Source organism: Capsicum annuum, chromosome 1 (genome assembly GCF_002878395.1).
Source record: "Capsicum annuum cultivar UCD-10X-F1 chromosome 1, UCD10Xv1.1, whole genome shotgun sequence".
Classification (NCBI taxonomy): Eukaryota; Viridiplantae; Streptophyta; class Magnoliopsida; order Solanales; family Solanaceae; genus Capsicum; species Capsicum annuum.
The window spans coordinates 226317967-226332921 of record NC_061111.1 but is presented as its reverse complement, the minus strand read 5'-3'; the positions used below and the strand labels follow the sequence as shown (position 1 = coordinate 226332921).

Genomic DNA, 14955 nt, shown 5'->3' with positions numbered 1-14955 from the left:
TAGAGAAATTACATAAATTCTATATAATTATATTAAATTATTTTTTAAAAACATTAGATATTTTTTGTTCAAAAAAAGTAGCAAAAAGTAATTTTAAAAAAAATTAAATTAAGGGCCCAAAATAAGTCATATTAAAAATGACCAATAAGTGAAATTAAACGAAACAAATGTGGTGTAATTTGTTCAAATGTCCAAACTTGACCATTTGTTTTTAAAAAATATCCTTTTCCCTTTTTAAATTTCACAACTTTTACGTGGAATCACCCGCCGCGAACATATGAATTTTGCACGGACTGCCTGATAATAGATACTTCCAAGAATCTCCCAACTGTTTCATCAAACACCATTGCTGCAGCCAACCCAAAGAAAGGATGAATGCCTTTTGGGTTACTCTATCTGCTTCTGTTATCCTCATTCTTTCCATAGCTTCACTTCCTCTTCTCAACAACAACAATGCCAATCACTTTACATGTAAGTACTTAGGGGTCGTTTGAAATTTAATGATCCACCTTATACCGCACCTACCAAACAACCCCTTACTTTTATCAATGCTTCTTATCCACTTTTGTTTGTACAATTTCTTTTATTAATTTCCTTTTTCATTTCTTAGTTGCAGACTTATTGAGCTGGAGAAGTTGTTCATTTTTGAATGAAGTTGCAGATTTACTGGTGACAAATGGGACCATTTATACGAGTGATGATACTCTCCCTTTTGCTGATTCTATGGCCATTCGCAATGGCAGAATTCTTCGTGTTGGGAGTTACTCTTTTACAAAGGTTCTTTTTTAATTTCCAGTTTTCCTTGAATAAATTCTCCTTGGATCGCCATAGCCATTAAATAAACCCGTGTGGTTCGGCTTTCTTACATAAACTATTGCCACAGCCATTGTAAATGTTAAAGGCTTTCCGGAGAACCCTTTTTGTCTAGTCTATTAAAGTTGTGTTTGGATATTAGTTCTTTATTTGTGTATGCATTGTTTGTGATAAGATAAACCTTCTAATGCACTAATTTAAAGGAACTTCCTATTAAGCTCAAAGTTGACTAATCTATATCTTACAAAATTAAATATTCCATTGTGATATTTGAATTCTATAGTATAGAAGAATAGAATAAATAAAGTTGTACTTAAGGAGGATGAAATTGAACAGAGAAGTGTAAAAGTGAGTCGTTAATATGTTGGTATGTTGAAAAAGTATTACAGCAGGACTGTTTTCACTTTAACCCAAGGGTCTACAGGAAACAGCCGCTCTGCCTCCAAGATAGTGGCAAGGTTTGCGTACATTCTGCCATCCCCAAACCCCACTGGGAGTATCCTGGGTATGTTGTTGTTGACAAAGTATTACAGATTCACGTTTAGGGTCAAGATATACATTTCTGGACACGTCCAACAGCGAGAGTAGGAGGAGCAATTTGCGATGGACAGAATAGTAGTTTCAGATAAATAGCAGCAGACCTATTTTTTCTCCTTAATTATAAAAAAGAGTGCTTTTTGTCGCTTGCTTAAAATTCAGTGAAACAAAGGTATATTATATGTGATGAGATAGCATGGCTGTTTAGGATGACTAAGAAGGTTTGGATGGGTAAATTTGCAGTAAAGATGTGTTACTATTCAAGTCATTTGCTACACCTAATCATCTAGTGTCCAAGGAGCAGATGCAGGTTTTGCATCTAATTCAATCCCTGAGCAGTCTTTGATGTTCATTAGATTGCAGCTTGCACGTAGTTTGTGTCACTTTAGTTTTGAAGCTAGAAGTTTACTATTTGATTATGTGTATTGCCTTTTTCAACTGATTGATTTCATGAACTTTCCTCTGGATATATGTCGATGCCTTCACGAGATCACATTAATGAGACCCAATAATATAAATGCATGTTGGTGTTTGTGCCGATTTTCAAGATTTGTGTATGATTAGGATCTGAAGGTCTCTTTGCCATCTTAGAGCTAACCTGGGATTAAAGTGCAATTTATATTTTTGGTTTCATGGATGAACATTTGATTTCTAATTTATTTATCCCTTCATCTTTTCTCAAATGCTAAAGAAACACAATACTCCCTCCGTTTAAAAAAGAATGTCCTACTTTCCTTTTTAGTCTGTTTAAAAAAGAATGACCCCTTTCCTTTTTTGGCAATACTTTAATTTCAACTTTTCACATGGCATGTTTAGGATCACAAGATTAAAGGGCATTTTGGTACAATTGACACAACTTTAATTTAAGGCCACAAGATTCAAAAGTCTTCTTTATATTCTTAAACTTTGTGCCAAGTCAAAGTAGGTCATTCTTTTTGAAAGTATGAAGATTCAAGTAGTAGGTGAAGCATACACTCTATTTAGAGCTTATGTCCGGGTTACATGTAAATGCAGGCATTGACAAGACCTTGGACTAAGGAGCTAAATCTAGACGGAAAGATTGTGGTCCCTGGATTTATTGATTCCCATGTGCACTTCATCCCTGGGGGACTACAGGTTTGCAGCAGTCCTATCATCTCATATCGGTGTTTCTTTTCAAGCTTAATCATTTTACTAGGTTCTTCATAAAGTTAGGCTGCAGAGTTGGTAATTTACATACTTTATGCTTGGTTGTGCTACTGGATGCACTGCAGAAATCCTCTTGAGATATGGTAGGGGGTCATTAAAAGTGAAAAAGAAGCTATCTTACTTGAAAGTATCATTGTAATCAAGCCTAAATATCTGAGTGTACCCCTTGGAAACATGGCGGAGTTTAAGCTGATCAACTTGGCCATTTGGACCAACTTCGATTGGATAAACCCAATGACAACTAATAGTACACGACTCTAGTCTAATGTGGATAGACTAGACGAATTAGGTACCATCTTCTGTAGCTTAGCAAACTCGGATGTCCCAAACGTCTATAAGATTAAGTTTGGAGGATCGGCAACTGGACATGCTGCGGAGGAATTATGAGAGGTAAGGTAGTGAAGGCCTTGTGATTCATGCCCTGAGCCAATTTTCTCGTACCGTAGTCCTGCATAACAAAAGAATCATCAAGAAACATTATGATACAATTTAGGACACAAGTCAAACGACTAACAGTTGCAAGATTAAAAGGACAACCATGGACATAAAGAACATAGTTTAAAGTGACAATGGATAGGGATTAGCTTGTGCACTCCTTTTGCTTTAGTTTGGAACTCATTGGCGAAAGTAACAACGGAATGAGATTGTGAATATAAAACATTTGACCAAAGTGATTTATTACCAGAAATATGATTAAAAGTGCAAGTCCAGGACCCACGGTTCCTGGCGTATGTGCATTGATTATCGTGAGTTGAATGCAAAAACAATCAAAGATAAATTTCCTATTCCAGTAATTGAAGAATTGTTGGAGGAACAGTTTGGGGCTAAATATTTCTCTAAATTAGACTTACGCCAAGGTTATTATCAAGTTCGGATGAAAGATGATGATGTGGAGAAAACTGCTTTTGTACTCACCATAGCATTTTGAGTTTCTGGCTATGCCCTTTGGCTTAACCAATGCTCCATCTACGTTCCAGTCATTAATTAATGAGGTATTTCAGCTTCACTTGAGAAAATTTATTTTGGTATTTTTTGATGATATTCTTGTGTATCGTTGTACCTGGATCGAACATATGTATCATCTGCGACTTGTCTTCAAGTTACTCTCAGATCATCTTTTCTGAAGCAATCCAAGTGTTCATTTGCCCAAACTAAAATTGTTTATTTGGGCCACCTCATCACTGCTGATGAAGTTTCTGCGGATTCCAGCAAAATTTCAGCCATGACTGAATGGTCCAAACCTACCACTCTTAAAGGATTGGGAGGTTTCCTAGGTCTCGCGGATATTATCGTAAGTTTGTGGAAAACTATGGATTTATTGCTGCACCATTAACAGCATGCTCCTTAAGAATTCATTCATCTGGACAGATCAATCAACACAAGTTTTCGAAAAACTCAAGGTTGCTATGACAACTACACCTGTCTTGGCGCTATCAGATTTCTCTCAACCTTTTGTTATTGAATGTGATGCTTCTGATCTGGGTATTGGGGCCGTTTTATTACAGAATAACAAACCCATTGCATTCTTTACCAGAGTATTGGCAAGACAACACCAGCTGTTGCCCGCTTATGAAAAAGAATTGACAGGTCTAGTGAAAGCTATTCGGCATTGGTGGTCTTATCTATGGGGGCAACACTTCTTAGTCCGTACTGATCACTACAGTTTGAAGATTTTATTGGAACAAAAGGCACTAACTCCTCCACAACAACATTGGTTGGCCAAGATTCTGGGTTACACATTTTCTGTTGAATACGGGGCTGGTCGTTTCAACGCTGTAGCCGATGCCTTATCCCGTCGAGATAATGATGAAGCTATGCTTCTTGCCATTTCGATGCCTCAATTGAGCCTTTTTGATGATATCAGAAATGAACAACAAAACTCTCCAGTTGTCCAGAAGTTAATATCTGCTATCTATATTGGTAATCCATCAAATCAATGGAGTGTCAAGAATGGGCTGCTTCTGTATAAACACCGAGTATTCTTGGCATCAAACTCTCCTTCAATTCTGACAGTCATGGCTGCCTTGCATAACCAGGGACATGAGGGATACCAAAAATCACCTTTTTGGATTACAAGTGATTTCCATTGGACGGGTATGAAGCATCATATTCGCGACCTTGTTCGTGCTTGTGATGTTTGCCAGCGACATAAAACAGAAACTTTGCAACCTGTCGGTCTTCTTCAGCCTTTATCAGTCCCAGAGCAAATATGGTCAGATGTTTCATTGGATTTTGTCGAAGGCTTGCCTATTTCACTTGGGAAAAATGTAATCGTGGTGGTGGTAGATCGTTTCTCTAAATATTGTTGTGAGAAATATAGGTGAAGAATATTATTGAATGGTTGTATTTGAATTATTACATTGAGATCCTATTTATAGACACCTAAGTTGCTCGGACTCTCCAAAAATGTTCCACACCCGTGTCAGATCCTTCAAAGATACACTATTTTTGGAGGATCTGACACACACCCGTAGACATTTTTGGAGAGTCAGAGCAACTTAGATAGACACCACATTTCAATCCTCTTCCAAATAGGTTAATACATTACAATTCTTTTCAAAATAGGTTACTACATTACAATCCTTTTCCAAGTAAGATTCTATATGCCATTCCTATTCCTACTCATGTTCTAACACTCCCCCTCAAGATGGTGCGTACAAGACATATTTACCAAGCTTGTTATGGATGTAACTAATACGAGGATCAGTGGGGGTCTTTGGTGAAGATATATGCAAGAAAACTAATAAGGACTGCTCTGAACGTCTCGGAGACCTCAATTGAAAAGGAACAAACTGAAAAAGTGATCCGAAAAGTAGTAAACATCGCCGGACAGTCAATTTGTCGCTGCAAAATTGCCGGAAACTAGTATAAAATATATGGGTCATCTTGAAATCAAGAGATGAACAAATCTTGAACAAGAAAGTCACCGAAGAACTGGCTAAGACATGCTCACGCGCCGAATTATTAGATTTGATGGCTGAAAAATGGTTGGGTAGGGTTGGAATGATGACACGACCCTACTAAGAAAAGGAATTATATGGGTAGGGTCAGAATAATGGCACAATCCTACTAAGAAATAGAAATTATATGGGTAGGGTTGGAATGACGACACGACCCTATTAGAAAATAAAAATTTTATGGGTAGGGTCGGAATGATGTCACGACCCCACTGGAAAATAAAAATTATATGGGTAGGGTTGGAATGACGGCACGACCCTACTGAGAAAGAAAAATTATATGGCTAGGGTCGGAATGATAGCATGACCCTACACAAATCAGATCTGAGGAATCACCATAAAGATGCATGGAACTATGCAAATCAGATCTGAGAAGTCACCGGAAAGACACATGGTGCTATGCAACTCAGATATGAGAAAGTAGTCTGAAAAGATGCCCGGTACTATGCAAATTAAATATGTGAAGTAGTCCGGAGAGATTCATGGTGCTATGCAAATCTAATATGAGAAAGTAGTAAGTAGTCACCAGATAGATGCACGATGCTACGCAAATCAGATATGAGAACGAAAAATATACTATGACCCACTTTTGCTAACATAATCATTGGCCAGACTGGCGACATGTGGATTATAGCCGCGTGTCGGCAACAAAAATTCTTTGATTCTTGATCGTGGAAGTGCTGATACCATGTGAGAAATATAGGTGAAGAATAATATTGAATTGTTGTATCTGAATTATTACATTGAGATCCTATTCATAGACACTTCATTCCAATCCTTTTCCAAATAGGTCACTACATTACAATCATTTTCCAAGTAAATTCTCTATATGCTATTCCTATTTCTACTCATATTCTAACGATTGTCACTTGTTGTCAACTGCTCATCCATACTCTGCAGTAAGTATTGCCAGACTTTTCTTTACAATATTTTCAAGTTACATGGCTTACCAGTAAGCATGGTTAGTGATCGTGATGTGACTTTTACAAGTGCTTTTTGGAGAGAGATCTTCCGCCTGAGTGGTACGAAGTTGTTTTTTAGTTTAGCATATTGCCCTCAATCTGATGGCCAAACAGAAGTTGTCAATCGGACTGTAGAGATGTATTTGAGGTGTTATGCCAGTGCACATCCTACCAAATGGATGGACTGGTTGTCATGGGCAGAATATTCATACAACACCAGTTTTCCCTCTTCCTTGAAAATGACACCCTTTGAAGTGGTGTATGGGCGTCCTCCACCACGTCTTTTGCCTTATTGCCCTGGAATTTCCAAGTTGGATGCAGTGGATACGGCTTTACGATCTCTGGATCAAATTCTTCAGTCCTTAAAACAGAATTTGCTACAAGCTCAACAGAGAATGAAGGCTACATTTGATTCCAAACATCGACATGTTGAGTTTCAGGTGGGGGATAGAGTTCTATTGATGCTACAACATATAGACAGCTTTCTGTGGCTGCTCATCGTCACCAGAAATTGTTGCCCAAGTTCTACGGCCCTTACAAAATTGAGCAGCGTATTGGGCCTGTGGCTTATAAGTTGGAATTTCCCATGGGTACAAAACTTCATCCGGTTTTTCATGTCTCTAATTTGAAGCTTTTTCATGAAGGAGAAATTCTAGTAGTTGCTACTGTTCCTTCAAGTTTGCCAGAAGTTCCCTCACCCCAACATTTAACCGTGCTTGAACGTCGGGTGGTTCGTAATATACCCGAAGTCTTGATACATTGGCAACATACTTCTCCAGCTGAGGCATCATGGGAAACTGTTTCTTGTATGCTGCAACGCTTTCCACACTTCCTGCTAGAGGACAAGCGTGATTTGGAGGAGGGGAGTAATGTTAGCACCCCTTTAGTCTACCAACGGTTTACACATGGAAGATTTAAGGCAGTTAGAAAGTAGATTACTACAGCTTATCAGTTTTTAATTTTTCCTATTTATGTGTAGCAGTTTTTTGTAGTAAGGAGGTTATTCCTCCACTTTCTCATTTCAGTTTTACTAGTAAGTTATTTCCTTGTTTAGATGGGCGGTTAATCCATCAGTGTTTTATTTAGTGTGTTTGAATTCAATGAGAAAAGGCATCCAGACAATCATCAAGTTATTTGAGTACTTTAACTCAAGAGATCGCAGGTTCTCCCTTAACCAACCAGCACCATAGGTCTAAAAAAGAAAACCTCTTTCCAGACTCCCAATTCACTTCGCTTTAACTCTGATTTTGTCTTACACCGTCCCATAACTAGATCTATAACAGGAGACCGTAACACAGGTTGAGCACTCCAGGCTACTTGTGAAGATATCTGCTTACTATCTCAATACTGAAGTAACTCGTTATATTCCCCTCTAGATAAAGAAAAGATAAGGAAAATGCCTGCCTATCCAATGGGGCTATTAGAGAAGCTACTTTGTTTCGTGACTTCTATTCTTAGTCAAGCTTCCTTGTTCCTTTACCTGCAGTGTCAGTTTGGGCAACCTGAGCATTCTTAGGCGGTTGACCTTGCAAAGAATAACATAATTCACGAGTGTGTCCAGGCCTATTACAATAATTATTCTTAGGTTAAGCTCTTACAAAACAACTTTCTCCTCGTCGATTCTCCATAGATTGGGATGTCCGATTTTGTATTGTCCGAGATGCGAGAAAACAGCGGAGTCAATGGTTGGTAATGAGACATGAGTAATTGGGTGGCGCTGCAAGGTGAAGTAATCAAGAGAACTGTTCATCAACTACTCGTGAAGGTTCTGATACCATGTGAGAGAATAAGACAAAGAAGAGAATTGAGAGAAACTCAGCTTGGTTATTCACTCAAGCCACTGGGTTTAAATAGCGAATGTACAAATGCCACATGAAAGAAAATATGCTGACTACCTAATTATAGGAACGAATCAACATAATTAACTCTGACTAATCCTAATTGAGACACATTACAATTTACGATATTCTTAATAATCAGCACCATGGAGGTGCATAGAAAATACAATAAAAAGGCTAAGACCGACACAACGAAAGGATCTACATAAATATATACCAAATGAAGAAAGAGCTATGAACAGAAAGAATCCACGAACTTCACCTACTCTTTTATCCCTTTTGCTCACTGTTCTTTCCCCCCAAAAAAAAAGAAAAGAAAAAGCACAAAAAAGAAAATAAATACAAACACACACACAAAAAAAAAAGAGAGAAGCAGGACACATTCAAATTTTAGTTTGTGAATCGGGTAAGTGGAACCTTTAATTATCTTTTATTTCTCTACTTCCACAACCTTCAAGCAAGCAAGATGGAACCATGTTTCAAATGCTATGTCTATGCTTTCCAATACTGATCAACAGAGGAGTCACAAAGGATCAAACTCTTAGATTTTTTGTTTTTTAACTGTATTCACACTTAGACATATATAGTTATATGAATAGTTACTGAAACACTCTATTGATCAAATGCCATTAGTTTGTTATAGTAGTTCCTCTACAAACCAAAGCATAATATTTTATTTCTTTTGACCTGTTTTTAACTTTGGCAGATGGCAAGAGTGGAGCTTCGTGGAGTAAATACAAAAGATCTCTTTGTGGACAAAATTAGAAAAGCAGTTGCAAGTAAGTTTGTGGCCCTCCAGCTTCTCATAAAGCTATACTGTTTGTCGCTTTGACATGCTCCAGATTGTATATTCCTCCTTGGAACCAGATACAACAACAAACCCAGTGTATTCCCACCTAGTGGGGTCTGGAGGGGTAAGATGTACGCAGTCCATACCTCTACCTCTAAAGAAGTAGAAAGGCTGTTTCCGATAGACCCCCGGCTCAAGGCACGAGATACCACACAAACACATAGTAGAGCACAGAAGCAGATTACATAACATAAATACGGCACCCATAAGTAATATAAAACAGAGGAAAGCAGAGGAAAGCACACAGATTCGTAATAAAACATGGGACACGGAACACGGAATCATAACAGGAAGAAAACCCCCACCAAGTAATTCCCTACACTAGCGACCCAAACTGGCCCTAGTCCTCTGCCCTAATTCGCGTCCTCCAGACCTTCCTATCTAGGGTCATGTCCTCGGTGAGCTGTAACTGCTCCATGTCCCGCCTAATCACCTCACCCCAGTACTTCTTCGGCCTACCACTACCCCGCCTAAAACCATCCAACGCTAGTCTCTCACACCTACGGACCGGAGCATCCATGCCCCTCCTCTTCACGTGTCCGAACCATCTCAATCGGGCTTCCCGCATCTTGCACTCCACTGAAGTCACACCAACCTTCTCCCGGATAGTCTCATTCCGAACTCTATCCCCTCTAATCAGCCCACAAATCCAGCGTAGCATCCGCATTTCTGCCACCTTCATTTTTTGGATGTGGGAGTTCTTAACTGGCCAACACTCCGCTCCATACAACAAAGCCGGACGGACTACCACCTTGTAGAATTTGCCTTTAAGCTTGGGCGGCACCTTCTTATCACACAGCACCCCCGACGCGAGCTTCCACTTCATCCATCCCGCCCCAATACGATGCGAGACATCCTCGTCAATCTCACCGTTACTCTGGATCACGGACCCAAGATACTTGAAATTATCCCTTTTACACACCTCCTGTGCCTCCAGCTTCACTACTACCTCATTCTCCCGCCTCACGTCATTAAACTTGCATTCCACATACTCTGTCTTGCTTCTGCTCACCCTGAACCCTTTAGACTCAAGAGTTTGCCTCCACACCTCTAATTTGTCATTCATACCCCCTCGAGTCTCATCTATCAGAACTACGTCGTCTGCAAAAAGCATACACCACGGCACCTCCCCTTGAATACGCCGCGTCAACACATCCATCACCAACGCAAACAAAAAGGGACTAAGAGTAGATCCCTGGTGCAATCCTGTCAGGACAGTGAAATGCTCTGAGTCTCCTCCCGCCGTCCTCACCTGGGTTTTCGCTCCATCATACATATCCTTAATTGCTCTGATATATGCCAGCGGTACTCCACTCACCTCCAAGCATCTCCAAAGCACCTCCCTGGGGACTTTGTCGTAAGCCTTCTCCAGGTCGATACACACCATGTGCAGATCCTTCTTCCTTTCCCTATACTGTTCCACCAACCTCCGTACCAGGTGGATTGCCTCCGTCGTCGAGCGGCCGGGCATAAATCCGAACTGATTTTCCGAAATAGACACTATCCGTCTCAGCCTCACCTCGACCACTCTCTCCCAGATCTTCATAGAGTGACTCAATAACTTAATCCCCCTATAGTTATTGCAACTCTGAATGTCCCCCTTATTCTTATAGAGAGGGATCATGGTACTCCACCTCCAAGCCTTAGGCATCTTTGCTGTCCTGAAGATTTCATTAAACAATCCAGTCAACCACCTTACACCAGCCTCTCCAACAAACTTTCAAAACTCCACCGGTATCTCATCCGGCTCCGTCGCCCTACCCCTTCGCATCCTGCGAACAGCCCGTCTAACCTCTTCTACCTTAAAACGTCTACAATAGCTAAAATCCCGACACTCCTCTGAGTGCTCCAGTTTCCCTAACACAATAGCTCTATCCCCTTCGTCATTCAAGAGCCTATGAAAGTACGACTGCCATCTATTCTTAATGTGGCCGTCCTCCACCAACACTCTACCGTCCTCCCCCTTAATGCACCTCACCTGATCGAGGTCACGACCCTTCCTCTCCCTAGCCTTAGCGAGTCTAAACAACTTTTTCTCCCCTCCTTTCCCCTGTAACCCTGCATACAAGCTCTCAAAAGCGGCTGTCTTAGCTTCCGTGACTGCTGACTTAGCCTCCTTCCTCGCTAGCTTGTACTCTTTCCTGTTTACCCGCTTCTCCTCTTCGTCCTTACTCTCCACCAACTTAGCATACGCCCCTTTCTTGGTCCCCACTTTCTTTTCCACCTTTTCATTCCACCACCAATCCTCCCGATGGTACCCGGCCCGGCCCCTAGAAGCATCCAACACCTCACTTGCATTCTCCCTGATGCACCTTGCCGCTCTGTCCCACATACTATCCACGTCCCCCCTACACTCCCACACCCCCATTCCCCCCAACCTCTCCCCTATCTCCCACGCATTCACTGGCGTCAGGCCGCCCCACTTAATTCTAGGTCTGCACTCCTTACTCCTCCTCTTTCTATTCTTCTTTATACCCAAATCCATAACCAAGAGCCTATGCTGGGTCGAAAGATTCTCACTCGGGATGACTTTACAGTCCTTACACCACGCTCTATCTCCTTTCCTAAGCAACAAAAAGTCAATCTGGGTCCTGGCTATCGCGCTTCGAAAGGTGATCAGGTGCTCGTCCTTCTTCGGGAAGCCCGAGTTCACCACCACCAGCCCAAAGGCCCTCGCAAACTCCAATAGGGTAGCCCCCTCTTCATTTCTCTCCCCAAAACCAAAACCACCATGCACATCACCAAAGCCTCCCGGTAACGCCCCGATGTGCCCGTTGAAATCCCCTGCTACAACAATCTTCTCCGAACTAGGCACGCCTCTCACCACCTCCTCCAAAGCCTCCCAAAACCGCATCTTCTCCTCCCCCTCTGATCCCACTTGCGGCGCATAAGCACTACACACGTTCAGGGTAAACCCTCGAATGACCAACTTAATAGTCATCAACCTATCGTTGATCCTCTTCACCTCTACTACCTGACCTCTAAGCTCTTCATCTACTAAGATGCCAACTCCATTCCTACGCCTCTCGCTCCCAGCGTACCACAGCTTGTAACCATCCACATCCCTAGCCTTAGACCCTACCCACTTAGTCTCTTGAACACACGCAATGTTGATCCTCCTCTTCCTAAGAATCTTCACAAGTTCTATAGACTTACCCTGAAGGGTCCCTATATTCCAAGACCCAACCCTCAGCCTACCGTCACTATCCACAAGCCCTCCACTACCCCCCCTGCGGCCAAACCTTGGCCTCCCTCCCACTCTCGCCCTCTCCTCATCCCCCGCCCCCACCACGGCCCCACGCCCCAACCCCCTCGGACATGACCCTATCCACCCATTACAGCCCACAACCACAACTACACGAAAGTATAAGAAAATATAAAGACTAAATTAATTTCCATTTATTACAACTTTAAAAAGGGACTAAATTCAGTAAGTATTTGACATGACTCGACCGGAGGCCTTGTCGTAATGGGCATCCCAAGTCCAACCAAGACCGGACCACCCCCTGTTACCCAACCCAACCACCATTAGCATACATTAAGTCGGCTGAGTACCGATCAAATAGCAAGATAGCATAACTGGACAAGGACTGACTTTGGGATAGGACTATCCCTAGACCAACCCTATTAAGTCATCCCGTCACACCCAACCGTACCAACCAAACCACCAAGCCAAACCAATACCGAACCAAGGCCGATAAATCATGCCATAACCAAATAAATTCCAAAACATAATGTGATTAATCCTAAAATGAAATACGATGGAACAGTGAGAAATTATGTCCAATGATGTCAGCCCAATTCAAATGCCAATATTAAGGCCGACACCAATACCGATCCTGCCCATTCCAACCCATAACAGTACCACAAAGCCTCTAACCAAAAGAGTAAGAATATCCGGTTGGGACATGCCCCCAACCATATCCATAATCAATATCCAGAAATAAACCAAAATGTCTAAAAATATCCATAACATGAAATGGAGCCTTTCGGAAAGATGGAAGCTCACCACTTCAATCCAACAGCTATCCCCGAGTAAATCACTATGTAGGAGGAGTAGAATGACCGGTTCCTGTATAGCGTGGAGCTGCCCGAAGACGGGTTAGCGAGTGATCGTTAGCATGAACTCAGGACAAGGATAAACTAATGCCATTTATAAAACCAAGTAAAATCATCGATATGCATACAAACCATACATATATATATATCCATGCCGGCAAAAGGAACCGGGTTTAGCATGCCGTTAAAACCTTTACCTGCGCTGTGTAGATTTGCCGTCCTAAACCACCCACGAGCTATATGGATTCAACTTCCCTTGCTGAAAGGGCCCCAAAGCATGTAGCCGCACGACCAAGGAAGAAAACTTGGGATGACTAGTACATCCCCCAGAGATAAAGTGTGACTTCATACATGCGGTCACTAAGAATAACCTCACATCGGCAAATGTGAGTTTCTAGTTTTGGTCCCCCCGGGACCTCCACCTTCCACGGCTTTGCTACACACCCCTCCATTATTGCCCAACTAAAACCATTACCAAACAACCAATCAATCCATTAACTATTTATTAACCAAGGCCAGTAGTAGTGGTATCTTCATACCGACTATACTTGCAAGATTTCTCCATAGCTAACCATATATAGGTTTAAGGGATTCCATGTACCCTTCATGATTTCCAATTAACCAAAACCATGGCCACCAAGGCCTTTCTAATCGATTTAAAACCATTTAAACCATTCATATCATTTAGAGTTCCATTACCAAGTTTAAATCATGCATAAGTTCTATTGAAAAATCAATATTATAATGAAAACATTGTTAAAGGCATTTTATCAAACACATTGGGGGCATAGTTTTTCCAAAACCAAAGTCCATTACCAAAGAACCATTCCCATGCAACCAATTATCTAAAACCACCATTAATGAATACAAAAACATAATTAAAACATGGATAACCTAAACCCTTAAATCATATTTAAAACCCAAAATCATACAACAATGAAATCATAAAAATATTGTATAAAACCATGCCTTTAGTTGGAACTAGCAATGAGGGAAGAGAACATGCCTTAATTGACAAAGTAGACAGATAGAAACCACCAACAAGATCCCCAAATTAGTCCTCTAGTTGAAACCCTAACTTTCTTTCCCAAAAGCTTTTGAGATGATTATAGAGTGTTTAGGAAGAGTTTCTAAGTGTTAATGAATAGAATAATAGAGTAAATAACCTTTAGAAGTAGTGGGACCTTATTAGGATAAGTGGGAAAATGTCCAGAATACCCCCACTTAAGTTGCACAGAATCCCGTCATAGGGGTACGACTGATCCTCACGAGTCGTATCGATTGGTACCCTCCACTCGTATCCTAGCCTCAACCTTTGGACCCAACACTATCCAGTGTATGACTCATCCTACCCAAGTCGTATTGACAGCATACTATCCGTACCCTTCACCCGTATCCTTGGCAAGATAGAATCACAGAAGGTTTGAACACCGTCCACCATACGAGTCCTGGGTATGACTCATACCCTGGTTTACGGCTCCTGGTGAGCCACTCGTACTCAGATCCAACTTAAGTTACCAAGTGAAAGGCTAAGTGAAGGAACCAAAAGATTCGTACCCACCAATACGACTACCCCTAAGTCGTATCCATTCCAGTAACCAAAATCCATCCCACTAACCAACACTGGTTAGCATACGATCGAACCATTCCATCCGTACCCCAATATACGACTCGTACCCATGAGTCGTATTGGGTCCAGAGACCAGATTCCAGGAAATTTTCTAAGGTCTAGAACCTAGGGTGTTTTAGTC

At 41.3% G+C, this 14955-nt stretch overlaps 1 protein-coding gene across 6 annotated transcripts in view; it reads left to right on the top strand.

The window, feature by feature from the left end:
* The first annotated feature begins 211 nt into the window (after positions 1-211).
* LOC107847392 (protein LONG AFTER FAR-RED 3) overlaps positions 212-14955 on the top strand; it is a 38606-nt gene continuing 23862 nt past the window's right edge. For 2 of the 6 annotated variants that reach the window (XM_016691617.2, XM_016691602.2), the window contains exons 1-4: positions 213-471; positions 611-777; positions 2365-2466; positions 9002-9074. In XM_016691617.2, the coding sequence (XP_016547103.1) occupies positions 372-471; positions 611-777; positions 2365-2466; positions 9002-9074 (442 nt within the window). In that variant the 5' untranslated portion in view covers positions 213-371. Of the gene's footprint in view, positions 472-610; positions 778-2364; positions 2467-8363; positions 8702-9001; positions 9075-14955 lie in introns of those variants that run through there. The other 4 variants (XM_047409219.1, XM_047409217.1, XM_016691607.2 and 1 more) reach the window with 4 other exon arrangements.